General features: G+C 37.0%; 1 protein-coding gene across 1 annotated transcript in view; it reads left to right on the forward strand.

The window, feature by feature from the left end:
• Positions 1-22,159, forward strand: part of Sytl4 (synaptotagmin like 4) — a 68,644-nt gene that overhangs the window by 19,730 nt on the left and 26,755 nt on the right. Inside the window, exons 3-6 of the mRNA XM_046419200.2 lie at positions 15,128-15,304; positions 15,555-15,770; positions 16,101-16,210; positions 16,446-16,548. Of these exons, the coding sequence (XP_046275156.1) occupies positions 15,195-15,304; positions 15,555-15,770; positions 16,101-16,210; positions 16,446-16,548 (539 nt within the window). The 5' untranslated portion in view covers positions 15,128-15,194. The remainder of the gene's footprint in view (positions 1-15,127; positions 15,305-15,554; positions 15,771-16,100; positions 16,211-16,445; positions 16,549-22,159) is intronic.

The following is a 22,159-nucleotide window of genomic DNA, read 5'->3' on the forward strand; positions in this document are numbered from 1 at the left end:
GCAAAATATTTTTATCATATCACTTTGGTAGAATATGAGTGATAATCCATTATAGTTTTATACAAAACCACCATATAATTACAGTTTGTACATATAGAGGAATAATTTAATGCCACTTCAACTTTTTAGACCATGAACATGAGTTAATTTGTCAGAAATTATTCTTTCACTTATAAGGTTTTCAGCATAATTACTCACTTAAAAAAGGCCTGAAATCTGACATAACTTTCCTACATACATATATGAATAGACCACAGTGAATCTAAAAAAAAAAAAGCCTGAAACTTAAATGATGTCTAGATACAGTTTAATTCACAGTTCATCTGTATTATCTAAAAGGAAATGAATGTCATTTTCTAAGACCTACTAGTTAAGTCTGAAAACATGAATACACATATATAAACTGACAAAATATGGGCTGAAGATGTAACTCAGTGGAAGAACACCTGCATAGCTTGAACATGGACCTGGGTTTGATCCCCAGCTCCTCAAAAGAAAAAAAGCTAACATTGAGCATTCTCTGCTTTTGCATTTTTTAGCATTTTACATATTTTAAAAACTCCTTTAATCTGTATAATACAAGCCCAAAAGAGTAGGTACAGTTATCTTTTTTTAACTAATGAAGAAATTGAGTCACTGAGAGATTAGTAAATTGCCCAAGGTTACATAGCTAGTAAGTGATGAAGTTGGGATTCAAATTCAGACAGTCTTGCTCTATAGTCCAAGCTTTTAACCAAAACGCACATACTGTCTCAGGAAAACAATAAAAATTTCTTCTCAGCTCTAATACTGCTCTTCAGCTTCTGTAGGTTCAAGTTTAAACACATATGCACAAATAGATTTCTGATTGAAAATATTCACTAAATATTTATTCAGCTCATATGGTATATCAGGCTCCTATGCCAAGCCCGTGGAGATATGAGGTCCAGATATAGGTCTTGCCTTCAAGAAGATCAGTTCTGGTGGAAATTTTATTTTGAACTCAAATATTATCATCTTTATATTTATATATAGCCTTCATGTTTGGGAAAGTAGGGGGATTAGTGTTCACGACAAATTTAACACAGCAAAATGTGATGTATATTTGCTGCCCCATGCAGAGTTATTACTTGATGTTTTCCTAATTCACATAAATTTTCAATTTTGGAAAACCAACAGTGATTTTTAATATATGTACTATTCTTATATGGAATTCTATACTTTTGGAAACTTTTTAAATATTGTAAGTTCTTTCCCAAGGTCATATAGATGATAAATATGAGAGCTAGGATTTGATCTCAAGTCTGTTTTACACCACTATTTTCATTATTACATGCTCCCTTTTCATTTTTAAAACTGGTCTTTAGAATCTCAAATACTTTGAGATAACTTGTTCTTCCCCTTCTTGAAAACCAGTTCTGTGAATGTTAGTTTCAATGTTTATTCATTATTCTTAGTCTATAAGATTAGGATAATAGGTTGGATATGTAGAATTGTACATAAATCTATTAAATCAAATGTGTTGTTCAACTTGTTTATATATTTAGTAAATTTTATCTGCTTGTACTATCAGTAGATGAGAGAGATATGTTAACCTCCAATTTTGATGGTAAAGTTTAGTTTTCCCCTTGCTTTTTAAAGTATTTTCATTAAAAAACAACCTGATTTTTAGTAATAATTGTACAAAATTGCTAACTAAACAAGCCACCTTTTCTAAAATATTTTTTGGTGGGTAGCATGGGTCCCACAAGGATATTATGTTAAAATATTTCATCTGAGTCTTGACTCATCTGAATCCTGACACTGCAGGACTAACATGAAACAAACTGACCATCAAACTCAGGTTCTGACACTCATGTTATCTGAGCTGTGGTCTTCCCTGTAGGTAATCCTTGCCCTTTTGACTACACACCTGTGACTGAATGGAAATAAAGGGCCTTAAGTTTTCTTGAGCTTTGGTTTCTCTATTAAACCTTTGTATCTGTAAATTCATAGTATCTTTATGGTCATAGCTCCTCCAACTTCACATCTGTCTTTTTTATTGTATATAACTGTATTTGCACCTACATTATTTTTCTGAGTTTGAGTTTTCAAAATGTGAGGTACCATGTATCACAAAATGATATCACTTAATTCGTTGTACATGAAATCATTATTTTTATCCCGCAATTCCCTTTTTTAATTTCTAGAGGATATTTTATCCCATAGTATAGGGAATGGTGGGGGAGGGGGTGGGGCAAAAGGCAAGTTTCTTTTCTAAGATTTAATGAAAGATTAAGTCTCATTATGGTTTGTGCTTTGACCTACAGGTTATTTAGAAGTACCTTCATAAATTTCTGAAAAGTGTTGAGATTAAAAATTCTTTTATTGATTTCTTATTTAATTTCCTTCAAGTCAAAGATCATGGTCTGTATGAAAATTATCTAAAAAAGATTTATTGAGACCTGAATCACAGCCTAATACATGGTTAATTTGTGGGGTAAATATTTCATATGTGCTTGAAAGAGTGTAATTTTCCAATTGGATATAGAATTTTTCACATGTCCATTAAATCAAGCTCATATTGTTGTTCAACTTGCTTATATATTTAATAATTTTCTATTTGAAATGTTAATAATTGAAATAATGATTTAGAGGTATGCTAACCTACCAGTTTGATGGTCAAGTTTTAAATTTCTCTGTAGTTGTACTTAATCTTCCTTTATTATTTAAAGTTGTTTTATTACTACATACAGGCTTATTATCTGTATGTTTGACATCTTCCCTCTCCTTTATTCTTTATTGTCTTGAATTTTTCCATTTAGATATTTTTTTTTTTTTTATTTAATGTATGATAATTGTAAAAATAGGAATTTAATATTAAAACCATGCTCTCCTGCCTGGTTTTATAAGATAAGTGTGAACTTATTAGTTTTTTTTTTCTACTCATGAATAAAAAACAGCTCCCCAATTACAGCAATTCCAACACAGTTTTAAAGAAACAGGAGACAGAAAAGGCTTTGGATGTTGGTTTTATCATGTCATCTGAAGGTAATAAAAATGATCAGTTTATTAACTCAGAAATTCTTATTTGTACCAAGATATGTATTCCTATATCACTTCAAACTCAATTAATAATGTAATTTTTTTCTCCAAACAAGAAAAAAAGCACAGTAAAAAAATGTTTAAAATATAAAATAACAAAAAATATAAAATTACATGATACTTTGTTCTTATCCATTTAGATATTAATATGGCTACCTAAACCTTTTTTTGGGATAGCATTTACTTAGTACATATTTTTCCATTTTTTTGCTTTCAATCTTTCCCTGAATTTATATTCTAGATATCCCCCTTATATATAACACATTGCTATATTTTTCCTTTATTGAGTCTGTTTTCTCTGTATTTAAAGGATAAGTTTTGGTCATATGTGTTTTATATTTATCAATATATTTGAACTTGTTTTAACCATCTTACCTTTTGTTATTCTGTTTGTCCTTTACCCCTATGTTTTCTTTTTTCTCTTTTAATTTTTCTTCCTATTCTGTTTTCTTCTCTCCATTACCAATTCTGCAAGCACCCATTTCAATTTAGCTGGCTTGAAACAGGGTCAGTGTTGGAAACAGAAGCTATCCGTGGTTGAATGTAGGGTTGGGGTGTGATATAGCTTCTGAAAGGAGTGAGAATGGCAAGTGATAGGGGAAGAGAAAGCAGAGAGCTAATAGAATTCATGGTTGATGGGCTTAAAAATTTTTTTTTACAAGTGTGAGACAAGGATGCCTAATAGGTCTAGAGGGAAAGAAAGTGGGAATGTAAAATAAACAAAGGCTTAAAATAAAACCCAAAGGGACTAGGTAAGCAAACTGAACAAGTACAAGGAACAGGATTTGTGGGTGACTACAAAAAAAATAAAGCTGAGACTTTAGATAAGGAGTTGCATAGTATGTGGTTATGGTAGTAAACTGTGCAGGCATTGATATCGATTTGGGATTTTTAGGGGCAGTTGTGGTAGAAGGATGAACATTGTGGTAGTCAGCATTCCTTTACTGTAATAAAATACTTGAGATAACTTATAAAGAGGAAATATTTGTTTAGTTTCACAGTTTTAGAGATTTCAGACCATGATCAGTTGGCCCCTTTGCTTTGGGTCTGTGGTGGTATAGCACATCTCTGCTTCTGTGGCTGAGAAAGTCCATTTACTTCATAGTCGAGTGCACAAAAGAAAGAGGAAGAAACCAGGTTCTCCTCTTGAAGGATTGCCCCCAATTACCTAAGCCCTCCCACTAGGCCTCACCTCTTAAAGGCTCCATTACCTTCCATTAGCACCAGACTAGGGACCAAGCATTTAACATATGGGTCTTCAGGGGACAATCCAAATCTAAGCTATAGCAAAATTACATGGATATGGAATATACTGGTGAGAGATAGTCAGAAGTTGAACTGTCTAAATCCAGAATGTGTAGGAAAAGAAGATATTAACAAGAGGTAAGAGGACTAAAAGAAAATTAGGGCTAAAGAGACTTTGGTCTTGATAAGGTTGAAGAATGGGTATAGTGGTCATGAACTGTAGTTGGTGTTATGATTTGGATTTGGAATGTCCACCAAAACCTCATGTGCTGAAGGCAATGTAGCAATGTCCAGAGGTAGGGCTTTTGGGAAATGGTTGGGTCATGAGAGTTATAACATCATCAGTGGATTAATCCATTTCATGGATGAGTAATTGGACTACTGGGATGTGTAGAAACTGTAGGCAGGTGGGGGCATGGTTGGAGGAAGTAGGTCACTGAGGTCATGCCTTTGAGGACTAAATATTGTCCTTGGCTCCTTTCTCTCAATCTTTTTCTGTTTCCTGGCTGACATAAATGAGCTTTTCTTCACCATACCCTTCTACTATGATATTCTGCCTCACCTCAGGCCTAGAGTAATGGAGTTGGCCAACTCTGGACTGAGTTCTATGAAACTATGAGCCAAAGTTGACTTTTCCTCTTCTAAGTTTTTTTCAGGTATTTGTCATAGTAACAGAAAGCTGAATAATACAGTTGGAAAGTGGGGATTCTTGAATTTAAAATTTCAGAGAGAGGCAGTTCTGGTTATTCAGGTTGAGCAGTTCTGGAGTTTTAGTCAGACCCCGAATGCTTACACCAGTCTGCTGGTGGCACAAGCAGTTTTGCAGCTGATAGGGTTTTTGTGACAAGTTTCCTCCAGTTTCAGTGTCTTTCAAAGTAGTATGCTTAGCCCTGGTTTTACAGCCACAGTGACGGGGCCAGATGACCCAACTACAAATGGGGCCAAGATTTTTAAAAAAGTCAGGTAGGGTTAGGACTACTACTTTAAGATTCTCTCCTCAGTTCCCATTTGATTATTTTGGTTTTTTCTACTGTCCACCCATTACTTGGAATTGATAAATAATGAGATGAAGAAAAAATAGAGGTGGAACAAATTTTTACTCCTAACACTTCAGATAGAGCCCTAATACCAAGAGTATACAAAGAACTCAAAAAATTAAACAATAAGAAAACAAATAACCCAATCAATAAATGGGCCAAGGACTTTAACGGACACTTCTCAGAGGAGGACATACAAACAACAAGTACATGAAAAAATGCTCACCATCTCTAGCAGTCAGAGAAATGCAAATCAAAACCACCCTAAGATACCATCTCACTCCAGTAAGATTGGCAGCCATTATGAAGTCAAACAACAACAAGTGCTGGCGAGGATGTGGGGAAAGGGGTACACTTGTATACTGCTGGTGGGACTGCAAATTGGTGCGGCCAATTTGGAAAGCAGTATGGAGATTCCTGGGAAAGCTGGGAATGGAACCACCATTTGACCCCGCTATTGCCCTTCTCGGACTATTCCCTAAAGACCTTAAAAGAGCGTACTACAGGGATACTGCTACATCAATGTTCATAGCAGCACAATTCACAATAGCTAGACTGTGAAACCAACCTAGATGCCCTTCAATAGATGAATGGATAAAAAAATGTGGCATTTATACACAATGGAGTATCACTCAGCACTAAAAAATGACAAAATCATGGCATTTGCAGGGAAATGGATGGCATTAGAGCAGATTATGCTAAGTGAAGCTAGCTAATCCCTAAAAAACAAATGCCAAATGTCTTCCTTGATATAAGGAGAGCAACTAAGAACAGAGCAGGGAGGAAGAGCATGAGAAGAGATTAACATTAAACAGGGACGAGAGGTGGGAGGGAAAGGGAGAGAGAAGGGAAATTGCATGGAAATGGAAGGAGACCCTCAGGGTTATACAAAATTACATACAAGAGGAAGTGAGGGGAAAGGGGAAAACAAAACAAGGGAGAGAAATGAATTACAGTAGATGAGTAGAGAGAGAAGATGGGAGGGGAGGGGAGGGGAGGGGGGATAGTAGAGGATAGGAAAGGCAACAGAATACAACAGACACTAGTATGGCAATATGTAAAATCGTGGATGTGTAACCGATGTGATTCTGCAATCTGTATATGGGGTAAAAATGAGAGTTCATAACCCACTTGAATCAAATGTATGAAATATGATATGTCAAGAGCTATGTAATGTTTTGAACAACTAATAATAAAAAATAAAATAAAATAAAATAAAATAAAATGGTCTCCTCTCAAATTTCCCCAAGAAAAACTAATGATTATGTTTTTTATTCTAGATCTTATTCTTTGAATATACAAATGTTTAGATACTTTATAAAAGAGATAATTCTTTATTATCCTAAAGTTACTTCTTGTCACTCATGGACATATTTTCCATATATGTATCTATCTACCACATTTTTTGAATGGCTGCATAGTATTCTATTATATGGAAGCATTATTTTGTTTAATGATTTCTCTGTTTAAGAACTTTTTCGTTCATGGGGCTGGGGAGTAGCTCAGCAGTAGAGTGCTTGCCTAGCACATGCAAGGCCCTGGGTTCGATCCTCAGCACCACATAAAAATAAGTAAGTAAAATAAAGGCATTATGTTCAACTACACCTAAAAATAAATGTTTTTTTTTTAATTTTTTATTGTTGGCTGTTCAAAACATTACATAGTTCTTGATATATCATATTTCACACTTTGATTCAAGTGGGTTATGAGCTCCCATTTTTACCCCATATACAGATTGCAGAATCACATCAGTTACACATCCATTGATTTACATATTGCCATACTAGTGTCTGTTGTGTTCTGCTGCCTTTCCTATCCTCTACTATGCCCCCTCCCCTCCCCTGCCCTCACCTCTTCTCTCTCTGCCCCCTCTACTGACATTCATTTCTCCCCCTTGTATTATTTTTCCCTTTCCCCTCACTTCCTCTTGTATGTACTTTTGTATAACTCTGAGGGTCTCCTTCCATTTCCATGCAATTTCCCTTCTCTCTCCCTTTCCCTCCCACCTCTCATCCCTGTTTAATGTTAATCTTCTTCTCATGCTCTTCGTCCCTACTCTGTTCTTAGTTACTCTCCTTATATCAAAGAAGACATTTGGCATTTGTTTTTTAGGGATTGGCTAGCTTCACTTAGCATAATCTGCTCTAATGACATCCATTTCCCTGTAAATTCTATGATTTTGTCATTTTTTAATGCAGAGTAATACTCCATTGTGTATAAATGCCACATTTTTTTATCCATTCATCTATTGAAGGGCATCTAGGTTGGTTCCACAGTCTTGCTATTGTGAATTGTGCTGCTATGAACATCGATGTAGCAGTGTCACTGTAGCATGCTCTTTTTAGGTCATTAGGGAACAGACCAAGAAGGGGAATAGCTGGGTCAAATGGTGGCTCCATTCCCAGCTTTCCAAGAAATCTCCATACTGCTTTCCAAATTGGCTGCACCAATTTGCAGTCCCACCAGCAATGTACAAGTGTACCCTTTTCCCCACATCCTCACCAGCACTTGTTGTTGTTTGACTTCATAATGGCTGCCAATCTAACTGGAGTGAGATGGTATCTTAGGGTGGTTTTGATTTGCATTTCTCTTACTGCTAGAGATGGTGAGCATTTTTTCATGTACTTGTTGATTGATTGTATATCCTCCTCTGAGAAGTGTCTGTTCAGGTCCTAGGCCCATTTGTTGATTGGGTTGTTTGTTCCCTTATTGTCTAATTTTTTGAGTTCTTTGTATACTCTGGATATTAGGGCTCTATCTGAAGTGTGAGGAGTAAAGATTTGTTCCCAGGATGTAGGCTCTCTATTTACCTCTCTTATTGTATCTTTTGCTGAGAAAAAACTTTTTAGTTTGAGTAAGTCCCATTTGTTGATTCTAGTTATTAACTTTTGTGCTATGGGTGTCCTATTGAGGAATTTGGAGCCCGACCCCACAGTATGTAGATCGTAGCCAACTTTTTCTTCTATCAGACGGCGTATCTCTGATTTGATATCAAGCTCCTTGATCCATTTTGAGTTAACTATTGTGCATGGCGAGAGAAAGGGATTCAGTTTCATTGTGTTGCATATGGATTTCCAGTTTTCCCAGCACCATTTGTTGAAGATGCTATCCTTCCTCCATTGCATGCTTTTAGCCCTTTTATCAAATATAAGATAGTTGTAGTTTTGTGGATTGGTTTCTGTGTCCTCTATTCTGTACCATTGGTCCACCCGCCTGTTTTGGTACCAGTACCATGCTGTTTTTTTGCTCTGTAGTATAGTTTGAAGTCTGGTATCGCTATACCACCTGATTCACACTTCCTGCTTAGCATTGTTTTTGCTATTCTGGGTCGTTTATTTTTCCATATGAATTTCATGATTGCTTTCTCTATTTCTACAAGAAATGCCTTTGGGATTTTGATTGGCATTACATTAAACCTATAGAGAACTTTTGGTAATATCGCCATTTTGATGATGTTAGTTCTGCCTATCCATGAACAGGGTATACTTTTCCATCTTCTAAGATCTTCTTCTATTTCTCTCTTTAGGGTTCTGTAGTTTTCATTGTATAAGTCTTTCACCTCTTTTGTTAGGTTGATTCCCAAGTATTTTATTTTTTTTTGAAGATATTGTGAATGGAGTGGTTGTCCTCATTTCCATTTCAGAGGATTTGTCGCTGATATACAAGAATGCCTTTGATTTATGCGTGTTGATTTTATATCCTGCCACTTTGCTGAATTCATTTATTAGCTCTAATAGTTTCTTTGTAGACCCTTTTGGGTCTGCTAGGTATAGAATCATGTCTTCAGCAAATAGTGATAATTAAAGTTCTTCTTTTCCTATTTTGATGCCTTTAATTTCTTTCATCTGTCTAATTGCTCTGGCCAGTGTTTCGAGAACTATGTTGAACAGAAGTGGTGAGAGAGGGCATCCCTGTCTTGTTCCAGATTTTAGAGGGAATGCCTTCAATTTTTCTCCATTCAGAATGATGCTAGCCTGAGGCTTAGCATAGATTGCTTTTACAATATTGAGGTATGTTCCTGTTATCCCTAGTTTTTCTAGAGTTTTGAACATAAAGGGATGCTGTACTTTGTCGAATGCTTTTTCCGCATCTATCGAGATGATCATATGGTTCTTATTTTTAAGTCTATTGATGTGGTGAATAACATTTATTGATTTCCGTATATTGAACCAGGCTTGCATCCCAGGGATGAATCCTACTTGATCATGGTGCACAATTTTTTTGATATGTTTTTGTATCCGATTTGCCAGAATTTTATTGAGGATTTTTGCATCTAGGTTCATTAGAGATATTGGTCTGTAGTTTTCTTTCTTTGAAGTGTCTTTGTCTGGTTTAGGTATCAGGGTGATGTTGGCCTCGTAGAATGAATTTGGAAGTTCTCCCTCTTTTTCTATTTCCTGAAGTAGCTTGAAAAGTATTGGTATTATTTCCTCTTTAAAGGTTTTGTAAAACTCTGCTGTATACCCATCCGTTCCTGGGCTTTTCTTAGTTGGTAGTCTTTTGATGGTTTCTTCTATTTCCTCAATTGATATTGGTCTGTTTAGGTTGTCTATATCCTCCTGACTCAATCTGGGCAGATCATATGACTTAAGAAATTTATCGATGCCTTCACTATCTTCTAATTTATTGGAGTATAAGGATTCAAAATAATTTTTGATTATCTTCTGTATATCTGAAGTGTCTGTTGTGATATTGCCTTTTTCATCCCGTATGCTAGTAATTTGAGTTCTCTCTCTTCTTCTCTTCGCTAGCATGGCTAAGGGACTGTCGATTTTGTTTATTTTTTCAAAGAACCAACTTTTAGTTTTGTCAATTTTTTCAATTGTTTCTTTTGTTTCAATTTCATTAATTTCAGCTCTGATTTTAATTATTTCTTGCCTTCTACTTCTTTTGCTGTTGTTTTGCTCTTCTTTTTCTAGGATTTTGAGATGAAGTATGAGATCATTTATTTGTTGGTTTTTTCTTTTTTTAAGGAATGAACTCCAAGCAATGAATTTTCCTCTTAGAACTGCTTTCAATGTGTCCCATAGATCCCGATATGTTGTGTCTCTGTTTTCATTTATCTCTAAGAATTTTTTAATTTCCTCCTTGATGTCTTCTATAACCCATTGATCATTCAGTAACCTATTGTTCATTCTCCAAGTGATGTATGCTTTTTCCTTCCTTCTTTTATCGTTGATTTTCAGTTCCATTCCATTATGATCAGAAAGGATGCATGGTATTAGCTCTACTCCTTTATATTGTCTAAGAGTTGCCCTGTGACATAATATATGATCTATTTTTGAGAAGGATCCATGTGCTGCTGAGAAAAAAGTGTAACTGCTTGATGTTGGGTGGTATATTCTATATATGTCAATTAAGTCTAGGTTATTAATTGTGTTATTGAGTTCTATAGTTTCCTTATTCAACTTTTGTTTGGAAGATCTGTCCAGTGGTGATAGAGGTGTGTTGAAGTCTCCCATGATTATTGTATGGTGGTCTATTAGACTCTTGAACTTGAGAAGAGTTTGTTTGATGAACATAGCTGCACCATTGTTTGGGGCATATATATTTATGATTGTTATGTCTTGTTGGTGTATGGTTCCCTTAAGCAGTATGTAGTGTCCCTCTTTATCCCTTTTGATTAACTTGGGCTTGAAATCTATTTTATTTGATATGAGTATGGCCACTCCTGCTTGTTTCCGAAGTCCGTATGAGTGATATGATTTTTCCCAACCTTTCACCTTCAGCCTATGTATGTCTTTTCCTATCAAATGCATCTCCTGTAGGCAGCATATTGTTGGGTCTTGTTTTGTGATCCATTCTACTAGCCTGTGTCTCTTGATTGGTGAGTTTAAGCCATTAACATTTAGGGTTATTATTGAGATATGGGTTGTTCTTCCAGCCATATTTGTTTATTTCTGTTACTAAACATGGTTTGTTTTCCTCTTTGACTATTTTCCCCCCTTTACCTCCCACTGTTGGTTTTCATTGTTATTTTCCATTTCCTCTTCCTGTAATGTTTTACCAAGGATGTTTTGAAGAGATGGTTTTCTAGCTGCAAATTCTTTTAACTTTTGTTTATCGTGGAAGGTTTTAATTTCATCTTCCATCCTGAAGCTTAATTTCGCTGGAAACACAATTCTTGGTTGGAACCCATTTTCTTTCAGTGTTTAAAATATGTGATTCCAGGATCTTCTAGCTTTCAGAGTCTGTGTTGAAAGATCAGCTGTTATCCTGATTGGCTTACCCCTAAATGTGATCTGCTTTCTTTCTCTTGTAGCTTTTAAAATTCTCTCCTTATTCTGTATGTTGGGCATCTTCATTATAATGTGTCTAGGTGTGGGTCTCTTATGATTTTGCACATTCGGCATCTTGTAGGCTTCTAGGATTTGGGATTCTGTCTCATTCTTCAAGTCTGGGAAGTTTTCTCGTATTATTTCATTGAATAGATTGCTCATTCCTTTGGTTTGAAACTCTGTCCCTTCCTGTATCCCAATGACTCTTAAATTTGGCCTCTTGATGTTATCCCATATTTCTTGGATGTTCTGCTCATGGTTTCTTAACAGTCTTGCTGAGCTGTCTATGTTCTTTTCAAGTTGAAATACTTTATCTTCATTGTCTGATGTTCTATCTTCTAAGTGTTCTACTCTGCTGGTGGTATTCTCAATTGAGTTTTTAAGTTGGTTTATTGCTTCCTGCATTTCTCGGATTTCTGTTTGTTTGTTTTTTATAACCTCTATCTCCCTGTATAGTTGATCTTTTACTTCTTGGATTTGTTTATGTAATTCATTGTTGAAGTGATCTTTCATTGTCTGATTTTGCTGTCTGATGTCTTCCTTGAGACTCCAGATCATCTGAAGCATGTATATCCTGAATTCTTTATCTGACATTCCATCTGCTGCAGCTATTACCTCTTCTAACGTTGAGTTGACCTGCATTGCTTGCTGTCCTTTCTTTCCTTGTCTTTTCATACTGTTCGCGTTCCTTTCTACTTGGTGAAACTGTTGTGCTATTGAATTTTCCCCCTATATATTTATATTGGTCTTGTATAGTTTCAAAGTCTCCCTCGTAGGCACGGGCGGCGGCTCTGTCCCTCCTCCAATTGGGGCAATGTGCCTACCACGCCGGCAGGCCGCTGGGCCTGCTCTGCCTGTCGGTAGCAGGTCCGCCTACCTTGCAGGGGCGGGCGGCGGCTCTGTTCCTCTGTGGGCCGCTAGGCTTGTTCTGTCGGTGGTCGCAGTTCTGCCTACTTTGCAGGCACAGGCAGCTGCACTGCCCCTCTGCAGGCCTCTGGGGCTGTTCTGCCAGTGGGTCGCAGGTCCGCCTACCTTGCAGGCGCGGGGGGGAGGCGGCTCTACCCTTCCTCAGGCCACTGGGCCTGTTCTGTCTGTCGGTTGCAGGTCTGGCCTGTTCTGTTGGTGGTCACAGTTCCGTCTACCTTGCAGGCGCGGGGGGAGTGGGCGGCTCTGCCTCTCAGCAGGCCGCTGCGCCTCGCCTGTTCTGCTGGTGGGTCGCAGGCCCGCCTACCTTGCAGGAGTGGTTGGCAGCTCTGCCCCTCCGCGGGCCACTGGGCCTTTTCTGTCGTCGTCACAGTTCCGCCTACCTGGCAGGCGCGGGGTGTGGGGGGCGGCTCTGCCCCTCAGCAGGCCGCTGGGCCTGTTCTGTGGGTGGTCACAGTTCCGTCTACCTTGCCGGCGCAGGGGGAGGGGGCGACTCTGCCTCTCAGCAGGCCGCTGCTCCTGTTCTGCCGGTGGGTCACAGGCCCGCCTACCTTGCAGGAGTGATTGGAAGCTCTGCCCCTCCGCGGGCCACTGGGCCTTTTCTGTCGGTGGTCACAGTTCCGCCTACCTGGCAGGCGCGGGGGGTCGGGGGCGGCTCTGCCCCTCAGCAGGCCGCTGGGCCTGCTCTGTGGGTGGTCACAGTTCCGTCTACCTTGCCGGCGCAGGGGGAGGGGGCGGCTCTGCCTCTCAGCAGGCCGCTGCTCCTCTTCTGCCGGTGGGTCGCAGGCCCGCCTACCTTACAGGAGTGATTGGAAGCTCTGCCCCTCCGCGGGCCACTGGGCCTTTTCTGTCGGTGGTCACAGTTCCACCTACCTGGCAGGCGCGGGGGGTGGGGGGCGGCTCTGCCCCTCAGCAGGCCGTTGGGCCTGTTCTGTGGGTGGTCACAATTCCGTCCAAAAATAAATGTTAAAAAAGAACTTTTTTTATTGTTAATGTATTACTCAGCTTTAAAGAAGAATAAAATTATGACTTTTGCTGGTAAATGGATGGAGTTGCAGAATATCATGCTAAGTAAGCCAATCCCCCCAAACCAAAGTTGCATCTGATATGCAGATGCTAATTCAAAATAAGGGGGGCACTAGAGAAGAATAGAGTTACTTTAGATTATGTAGAGGGGAGTGAATGGAGGGGAAGGGATATGGGGATACAAAGGATAGTAGAATGAAATAGGCATTATTACCTTGTGTACATATATGACTGCATGAGTGATGTGATTCTAAACATGTATAATCTGAAAAATGAGAAATTATACCCCATTTATATATGATATATCAAAGTACATAAATGCATTCTACCATCATATAACTAATCGTATAACTAATTAAAATTTTTTAAAAATGTAGCAATAACACTCTTATATAAATATGCCCTTCCATAATATTTATGTGACTATTTTTATTATGTAGATTCTTATTATTGCCTATTTTAGAATGTGCTGGGTGCTACCAAATGCCCTTCAATTAATTCTTTGAATAAATCTCTCATACTATAAATAGCGATCTTTGTAAAATGAATTAAATCATATAATTTCTAACATCAAAAAGCAAAACCAAAGATGTTTGTTGGATTCAAATTATTGATACAATACATTTTTAAATTCTTCATTTTAAAGAGTATTTAAACTTTTATGATTAGGTCCCAATTTAACTTTCTTACCATTTTTCCTCCATGAACAAATATGTTCTCTGTTTGATAATGCAAAATCCAAATCTTATGTAAAACCCTCCCATCTATATAGATCTCTCTCCCCTTCTCTATGTAAGACAGAATTACTTACTTCCTTCTCTGAATTCCCATGTACTTAATTTATAATACCCCTGACAGCACTTGATATATTTTACTGTCCTCCAGTGTGTCTGTCTCCCCCATTACTCTGCAAACTTCCTAAGGGCAAGAACTGAGTCTTTATTCATATCTGTATCTCCAGCACTCTGCATAATTCCTGAAAGAGTGTTGCTCAACAAATCTTCATGAAATGGTGGAATATATTCTTCAGTTGTAGTGATAGTACAAGAAGAACTTTGGGAGGTAGAGTAGGTAGTGTAATTTTTTGAAGCATAGCCCCATACTGACTGAATACAGGAATGTAGAAGCTGGTCAGGAATGGAGAAATTGGACTAAACTGGCAGGAGTCCTCATGTGATTTTTCCCTACACTACAGAGACCAGCTGCCTATTTATTTGGGTTACTTGAGAACATTTAAAGTAATGAAAATTGAATGATTGAGGATCCACTTGGTAGATTGAGAGTTTGACTGTTCTGTGCTCTTTCTAGACTCTAATGCTTATGCTAAAAGATCCAATCATTTCCCACAGTTATGAATAACTCCTTGAAAAATCAAAAAATCTTCATTTTTAGGGCATGACTCAAGTTGGAAGTGGAATGGTAAATAGGTTAGATACTTTTGTTTTGTCTCTTTAGCCTAGTTCAAGAGGAAAGTAGCCTACTGAAAGGCTCTAGAGCTGTGGGCCTATTCTGGAATAAATCATCTGTGTGAAATGGGTTGTTCTTTCATTTCAGGCAACGCTGGAAGTTCTCCTTGTTCGGTTGCTTTGAAGAAAGAGTACAAGAGAAAGTAGAATACATCATGTCAGAGATATTAGACCTCTCTTTTCTGTCTGAGGTGGAAAGGGATTTAATCCTTAATGTTCTACAGCGAGATGAGGAGCTTCGGAAAGCAGATGAGAAAAGGATTAGGTAAGAGTCCCAGAAATAGTATAAGGTCCCATTCCCTTGACCAGTGATATCTAGGCTTTTCTTTTTGCTTCTCATTTGACTTTCAGAGGAAATTGTGTACATGACATTTACAATTCTTTGTTGGGTCAAGTTGAGCTCTGAGTTTGTTGCTTTCACGGAATCAAATAGTGTGTCTTTGCCCCTCAACTCTTCTCCATCTGACCTACACGGATCCTGAATCCACTTGTGCTTGTCTTTTGGGGCTTGGCAGGCGACTGAAGAATGAACTACTGGAAATCAAAAGGAAAGGGGCCAAGAGGGGTAGCCAACACTACAGTGATCGGACCTGTGCCCGGTGCCAAGAGAGTCTGGGCCGTTTGACTCCCAAGACCAACACTTGTTGGGGTTGTAATCACCTGGTGTGTCGGGACTGCCGCATCCAGGAAAGCAATGGTACCTGGAGGTGCAAGGTGTGCGCCAAAGAAATGTGAGTGTTAACCTATGGCTGAGTAAGAGTCCTGACTATGGTATTCAATTCTTTTCCTCAGTCTTTGTTAGTTGAATGACAGGAGCCATTCTGCATTTATCCCCCCTGGTGCTGGGGATTGAACTCAGGGCCTTGCACATGCTAGGCAATTGCTCTACCACTGAGCTACATCTTCAGCCTTTTTTAGATTTAATTTTGAGATAAGGTATCACTAACTTGCCCAGACTGGCCTTGAACTTGTAATCCTTCCTCAGCCTGCCATGTAACCTGGATTACAGGCATGCATAACCATACCTGGCACATTGGTTATTTTCTTTCATTCCTTCCCAGAGAGCTGAAGAAAGCAACTGGAGACTGGTTTTATGACCAGAAAGTGAACCGCTTTGCTTACCGCACAGGCAGTGAGATAATCAGGATGTCATTGCGGCGTAAACCTGCAGGTACTGGGCTTTTCTAGGGATGGTTCCCTGTAGGACTTACCCTTAGCCATAGATCCTAGTGTGTTCTGAATGGTGGAGTCTTAACTCCGTGGGCTTAGCTGGTTTGTGGGAATATAAAAGATTGTACCTCCATCCCTTCTGCAATTGTTATGATTTTGTAGGAGATGCTGTGAGCATTGTTTCCCTTTCCTACACTCATCAACACCGCCCCGATATGCTTTTGTTTGTCTTTAAGCAAATAAAAGAGAGACAGTGGGACATTCCCTCCTTCATCAGACACAGATGGGTGATATCTGGCCAGGAAGAAAGATTATTCAGGAGCAACAGCAGGAACCCAGGTGAGAACCAAGTATTTTAACGAAATGCTACAACATTCCTTTAATTCTTTTATTACTTTTTAAAAATTCTTCTATCTCATAGATCTTCATTACAAGAATATTTGGAATACACAGAAAAGGGTAAAAGGGAAAAATCAATCCTAATTCTAAAACTCATGTAAACAGTAACATGTAAATAGTAACATTTGGGCATATTTACTTCATAAGAACAAGCTGAAGGCAAATAAAAATAACACATAATCATTATTTTAAAAAATTAAACAGTAGTCCCACCAGCAGTGTATGAGTGTACCTTTCCCCCCACATCCTCACTAACACTTATTGTTGTTTGTCTTCATAATAGCTGCCATTCTGACTGGCGTGAGATGATATCTTAGAGTAGTTTTGATTTGCATTTCTCTAATTGCTAGAGATGATGAACATTTTTTCATATATTTATTCATTAAGGGGATGGGAGGGGAAGGGAGGGGGCAGGGGTTTAGCAAGGATGGTGGAATGTCAACAGTTACTAATAGGGCATTATGTAAAAATGTGGATGTGTAACCGATGTGATTCTGCAATCTGTATTTGGGGTAAAATTGGGAGTTCATAACCAACTTGAATCTAATGTATGAAATATGATATGTCAAGAGCTTTATAATGTTTTGAACAACCAATAAAAAAAAAGCATGGTGGAATGTGATGGACATCATTATCCAAAGCACATGTATGAAGACATGAATTGGCATCAATTTACTTTATATACAAACAGAGATATGAAAAAATGTGCTGTATATGTGCAATAAGAATTGTAATGCATTCCGCTGTCATTTATTTTTTAAAAAAATCAATTAAAAATTAAAAAAATTAAACAGTACAGGAAATGAGAAAGAAGAAAGCCACAAATCACTGAGATCCTTGCTACCCCAGTTTTCACATGATATATTATGTGAAAATCATTTAATATATCTTTTATCTATAGAGAGATGACTAGATGGATAGACTGAAGAAACTTCATACTATTGGATCATCATATAATAAATTAAAGTCATTCCTTTTTTTTTTCAGTGCAAGGGAAAAAACCCAGGGTTTCACATATGCCAGGCAAGTGCTCTACCACTGAGCTACATCCACAGCTCCAAAATCATTTCATTTAATTTTGTTTGAATTTAACAGAATAACACACTAAAATAAAATGGAAGAATTGCTAATCTTTCGTTAGCAGTCAGTTAATCATTTTTGAAAGTTCCTGTTTCAATATTAAACATTATCATTTGATTCTCTGCTCTGAAAGAGGAAGAGATTAGATTTCTTATGTTTCCTTTCAATTCTTTTGCCCTATTCCTATTTGCCACTCAAGTCATTTAGATTTTATCAAGGTTTATAACATTTAAATTGTTACACGATCATAAATCATTATCTTTTAAAAGTAGTTTGTTTAGTTTTAATTTTAAAAGGATTATATGCTGACAATTGTACCATGGTGTATCTATTTCTGCATTCTTTATTTCTTGATTGTTTGGATTTCATCTTTGAGAAGTTCCTTCAACAAGGACTTGTAGTATTTATTGCATTCTTTCGTGTTAAGAGCATTTGCCAAATTTTTTATATTTGAACGATATCTTAGCTGAGTATTATATTCTTGGGTCACATTTTCTTTCCCTCATAATATTTTAGACATTGCTAAGTTACCTTCTGCTATTGAATATAACTGTGAATAAGTCTAATACTAACACGATTTGTTTTCCTTCCTTGTAGGCAACTTTGTATGTATGTGTTCACATGTGCACAAGTATGCATGTGGGTATATGTGTGTGCATGTGATTGGATTTACTGTATCATTTTTCCTGATTTGTGGTATATCCTTGATGAGTTCTTTCTTCATTGTGGGAATTTTTATAAGTTAAGTTCACCACCTCAGGGGTATTGGATTTCCTTATCCTCTATTTCTATACCACTGCTTTTTAGTTTTTTTACTGTATGATGTTAACCATGATTAACTAAACCTGATCCTTCATGCTATCACTTTTTTCACCATTTTCTTTCTTTCTCCTCTCCTTATCCTTGTCTCATTTCCTTATCCTTTTTTCTTGTCTTTTGCTGTTTTTAATTTTAATGATTTGAATGAATTGTTTTTTTAGGTTTCAATATTTTTACTTTGCTTTCAGTCTTCTTTTTTCTCTTATTTTCTTTTTTTATCATTTTATATTTGAGCTCTTGGTTTTTATCCAATCTGTATTCTTTTTTTCTTGGAAATTGTTTTTTTAATTGGGCTCTCCAAATTTTTTTCTTTTATTTTTTTACCATTTATTATTATTTTTTACATGCCAGTAGAATATATTTTGTAATATTATACATACATGGAATAAGTATAACTTGTTCCGATTAGGATCTCATTATGTGGTTGTACATGATGTGGAGTTACATTTGTCATGTATTTAAATATGAGGATAAGAAAGATATGTCCAATTGATTCATTATCTGTTATTTTACCATCCCCCCTCCCTTCCCTTTATTCCCCTTTGTCTAGTCCAATGAACATCTAATCTTTACCTCCCTTGTTGTGGGTTAGTATATCCACGTATCAGAGAGAACATTCTGCCTTTGGATTTTTGGGATAGACTTGTTTCACTTGGCATGATATTCTCCAGTTCCATCCACTTACTGGCAAATGCCATAATTTCATGCTTCTTTATGGCTGAGTAATATTCCATTGGGTATATATACCACATTTTCTTCATCCATTCATCTGGTTTTAAGCATATAATCCAAGGAGTGGGATAATGGGATCAAATGGTGGTTCCATTCTTAATTTTCTATTTTTTTTACATTCCAAGTTTTCTAAGGAATTTCCATGCTGCTTTCCAGAGTGGTTGCACCAATTTGCAGTCCCACCAGCAATGTATAATTGAACCTCTTTCCCCACATGCTCACCAACATTTATTTTTGCTTGTATTCTTGATAATTGCCATTCTGACTGAGATGGAATTTCAGTGTAGTTTTGATCAAATTTGTATTAAGTTGCCTGTACTGTAAAGTACTCACAACAACAACAACAAAAAAAAAAAACCCTATTTGTTTTTCTAGGTTTATATTCTGCTCCACACTAGGTTCTTTGTATATCTTGTAAGTTTTTTGTTTCTCCCTACTCTATGGCTATTCATGTCTGCAGACCACTTTATTTCATTTTACTAGTGTCTAATAGGGAAAGTTTTGTCTATATCTTTTATTTGCTCTGACACAGGTTATGTGAATTGTTCTGGTCAAACTTCTGACCTCAGTATGAAACAATTTATTTGGTCAACCACACTTAGCTATACTGTAGGTAGATAAGAACTGAACACTGCCTTCTGTATATAGTCAATTTCTTGGACAGAGATACATTCTGACAAATGCATCATTAGATGATTTTGTGGTCATATGAGCATCAGAGAGTGCACATGTGCAAAATAAGATGACTATGATGTCACTGTGTGATATGACTTACTTTATTGGACCATCAGTCCATCATTGACTAAAATAGCATTATATAGCTTATGATCATACTTTTAAAATTTTATTTTTAAATTTAAAAATTTCATCTGATACATAAAAGTATACATTTATGGGGTACCATGTTATGTTTTGATAAATGCACACATTGTGTAATGTTCAAACCAGGTAAACCTGTATCTCCTTTGTCATCACCTCTTTATGATGAAATCATTAAAAAATATTCTATTTTTTTAAAAGAATACACAGTACATTATCATCGTATATAGTCACCTGAGTGTATAATAGCATACCAGTGTTCCTTTTTTCCCATCTAACTATACATTAGTATTCATTAATCAATCTTTCTCCAACTGTCCTTTCCTTCTATTCTTCCTGGCCTCTGGTAACTATCATTATACTGTCAACTTGTATGAGGTCAATTTTTTAGATTGTACATGTGAAGAGGATCATGTAGCCATAGTTCTGTGCTTGGATTATTTCACTTAACACAATGATCTCCAGTTCTATTCATAAATGGCAGAGTTTCATTGTTTTTTAAATATTTAGTACTTAGTTTTAGGTGGATACAGTATCTTTATTTTTTATGTTTTTTATATGGTGCTGAGGATCAAACCCAGTGCCTCACGCATGCTAGGTGAGCACTCTACCACTGAGCCACAATCCCAGCCCCTCATTGTTTTTATGGCTGAATAGTATTCCATTGTGTATATATACCACATTTTTTTTTATTCATTCATAGGTTGATGGTACTCAGGTTGTTTTCCATTTCTTGGTTGTTGTGAAGAGTGTTGCATGCAGATGTCTCTTTGACATACTGATTTCATTTTCTTTGCATATATACCCAGTGGTGGGATTACTAGATCAAAAGGTAGTTTTTTTAAATTTTTTGAGGAACCACCATACTGTTTTCCCTAGTTGCTACACTAATTTACATTCACACTAACAGCATAAAAGGCTTCCCTTTCTCTACATTCTTGCCAGCACTTGCTGTCTTCTATCTTTTTGGTAATAGCTATTCTTACTGGGGTAAGATGATAATCTTATTATGGTCTTAATTTGCATTTCCCTGATGATTGGTAATGTTGAACATTTTTCCACACACCTATTAGCCATTTGGATGTCTTCTTTTCCTAAATGTCTATTTGGATGCATTCCTCATTTTAATTGGATTATTATTTTATTGAGTTTTTATTGAGTTCTTTGAGTTCCTTTTATATTCTGTATATTAATCACTTGATATATGTGTAGTTTGCAAATATTTTCAATTACTCTGTAGGTTGTCTCTTCACTATGTTTATTATTTCCTTTGCTATACAGAGCTTTTTAGTTTGATCTAATCCTATTTGTTTATTTTTGCTTTCATTTCCTTTGCCCTGCCCTAAAAATATTTGCCCATTCCAATGTCCCATAACATTTCTCTTATGTTTTTTCCTATGAGTTTCATGATTTCAGGTCTTAAATTAAAGTCCTTAATCCATTTTGACATGAATTTTATAATTGGTGAGAGATATGGGTCAAGTTTCATTCTTCTTCATATGGATATCCAATTTCCTGGCACCATTTATTGAAATGATTATTGTATTTCTTTTATTGTAACATTTTTTTTGTACTGGGGATTGAGAACCCAGGAGTACTTTAATACTGAGCTACATCCCTGGTCATTTTTTTTTTTTTTTGAAGTAGGGTCTGGCCAAGTTGCTGAGACTGGACAGGAACTTGTGATCCTCCTGTCTGTTTCCTCGTTGCTGTGATTACAGACATGCACCATGATGCCTGTCATTGCTTGTAATTTGATGGAAGGGGTGGAAAGCAGCCTGTGGTCCTGGTTTTAATTTCCTTAAATTATTTTAAATTTTCTCATGGAGGCTTAGTTGGCCCACCTTTGGGTGAATCCTCAAGCTCATGCCAGTGTCTGTGGAACAGTCTTGTCTGCCTCTGTTGAGGTTCTACAGAGGCACATGAGATTATAAATCTTGAGGACTTTTGTTTTTCTTGACCTATCTTAGGTCGGCCTACTCACACACTCTGCTCAGTACCACTTTGGGAAGTATTGTGAAGGAGCTTTTCTGAGCTGAATCTTCTATTTTCACCATGAATTTTTGAACTGTATGACTTGAAGCCATACCTTGCCTCTTTG

The sequence above is a fragment of the Marmota monax genome, unplaced genomic scaffold (genome assembly GCF_021218885.2).
Source record: "Marmota monax isolate L192 unplaced genomic scaffold, Marmota_monax_Labrador192_F-V1.1 WCK01_AAM20220418_F8-fsc00206, whole genome shotgun sequence".
Classification (NCBI taxonomy): Eukaryota; Metazoa; Chordata; class Mammalia; order Rodentia; family Sciuridae; genus Marmota; species Marmota monax.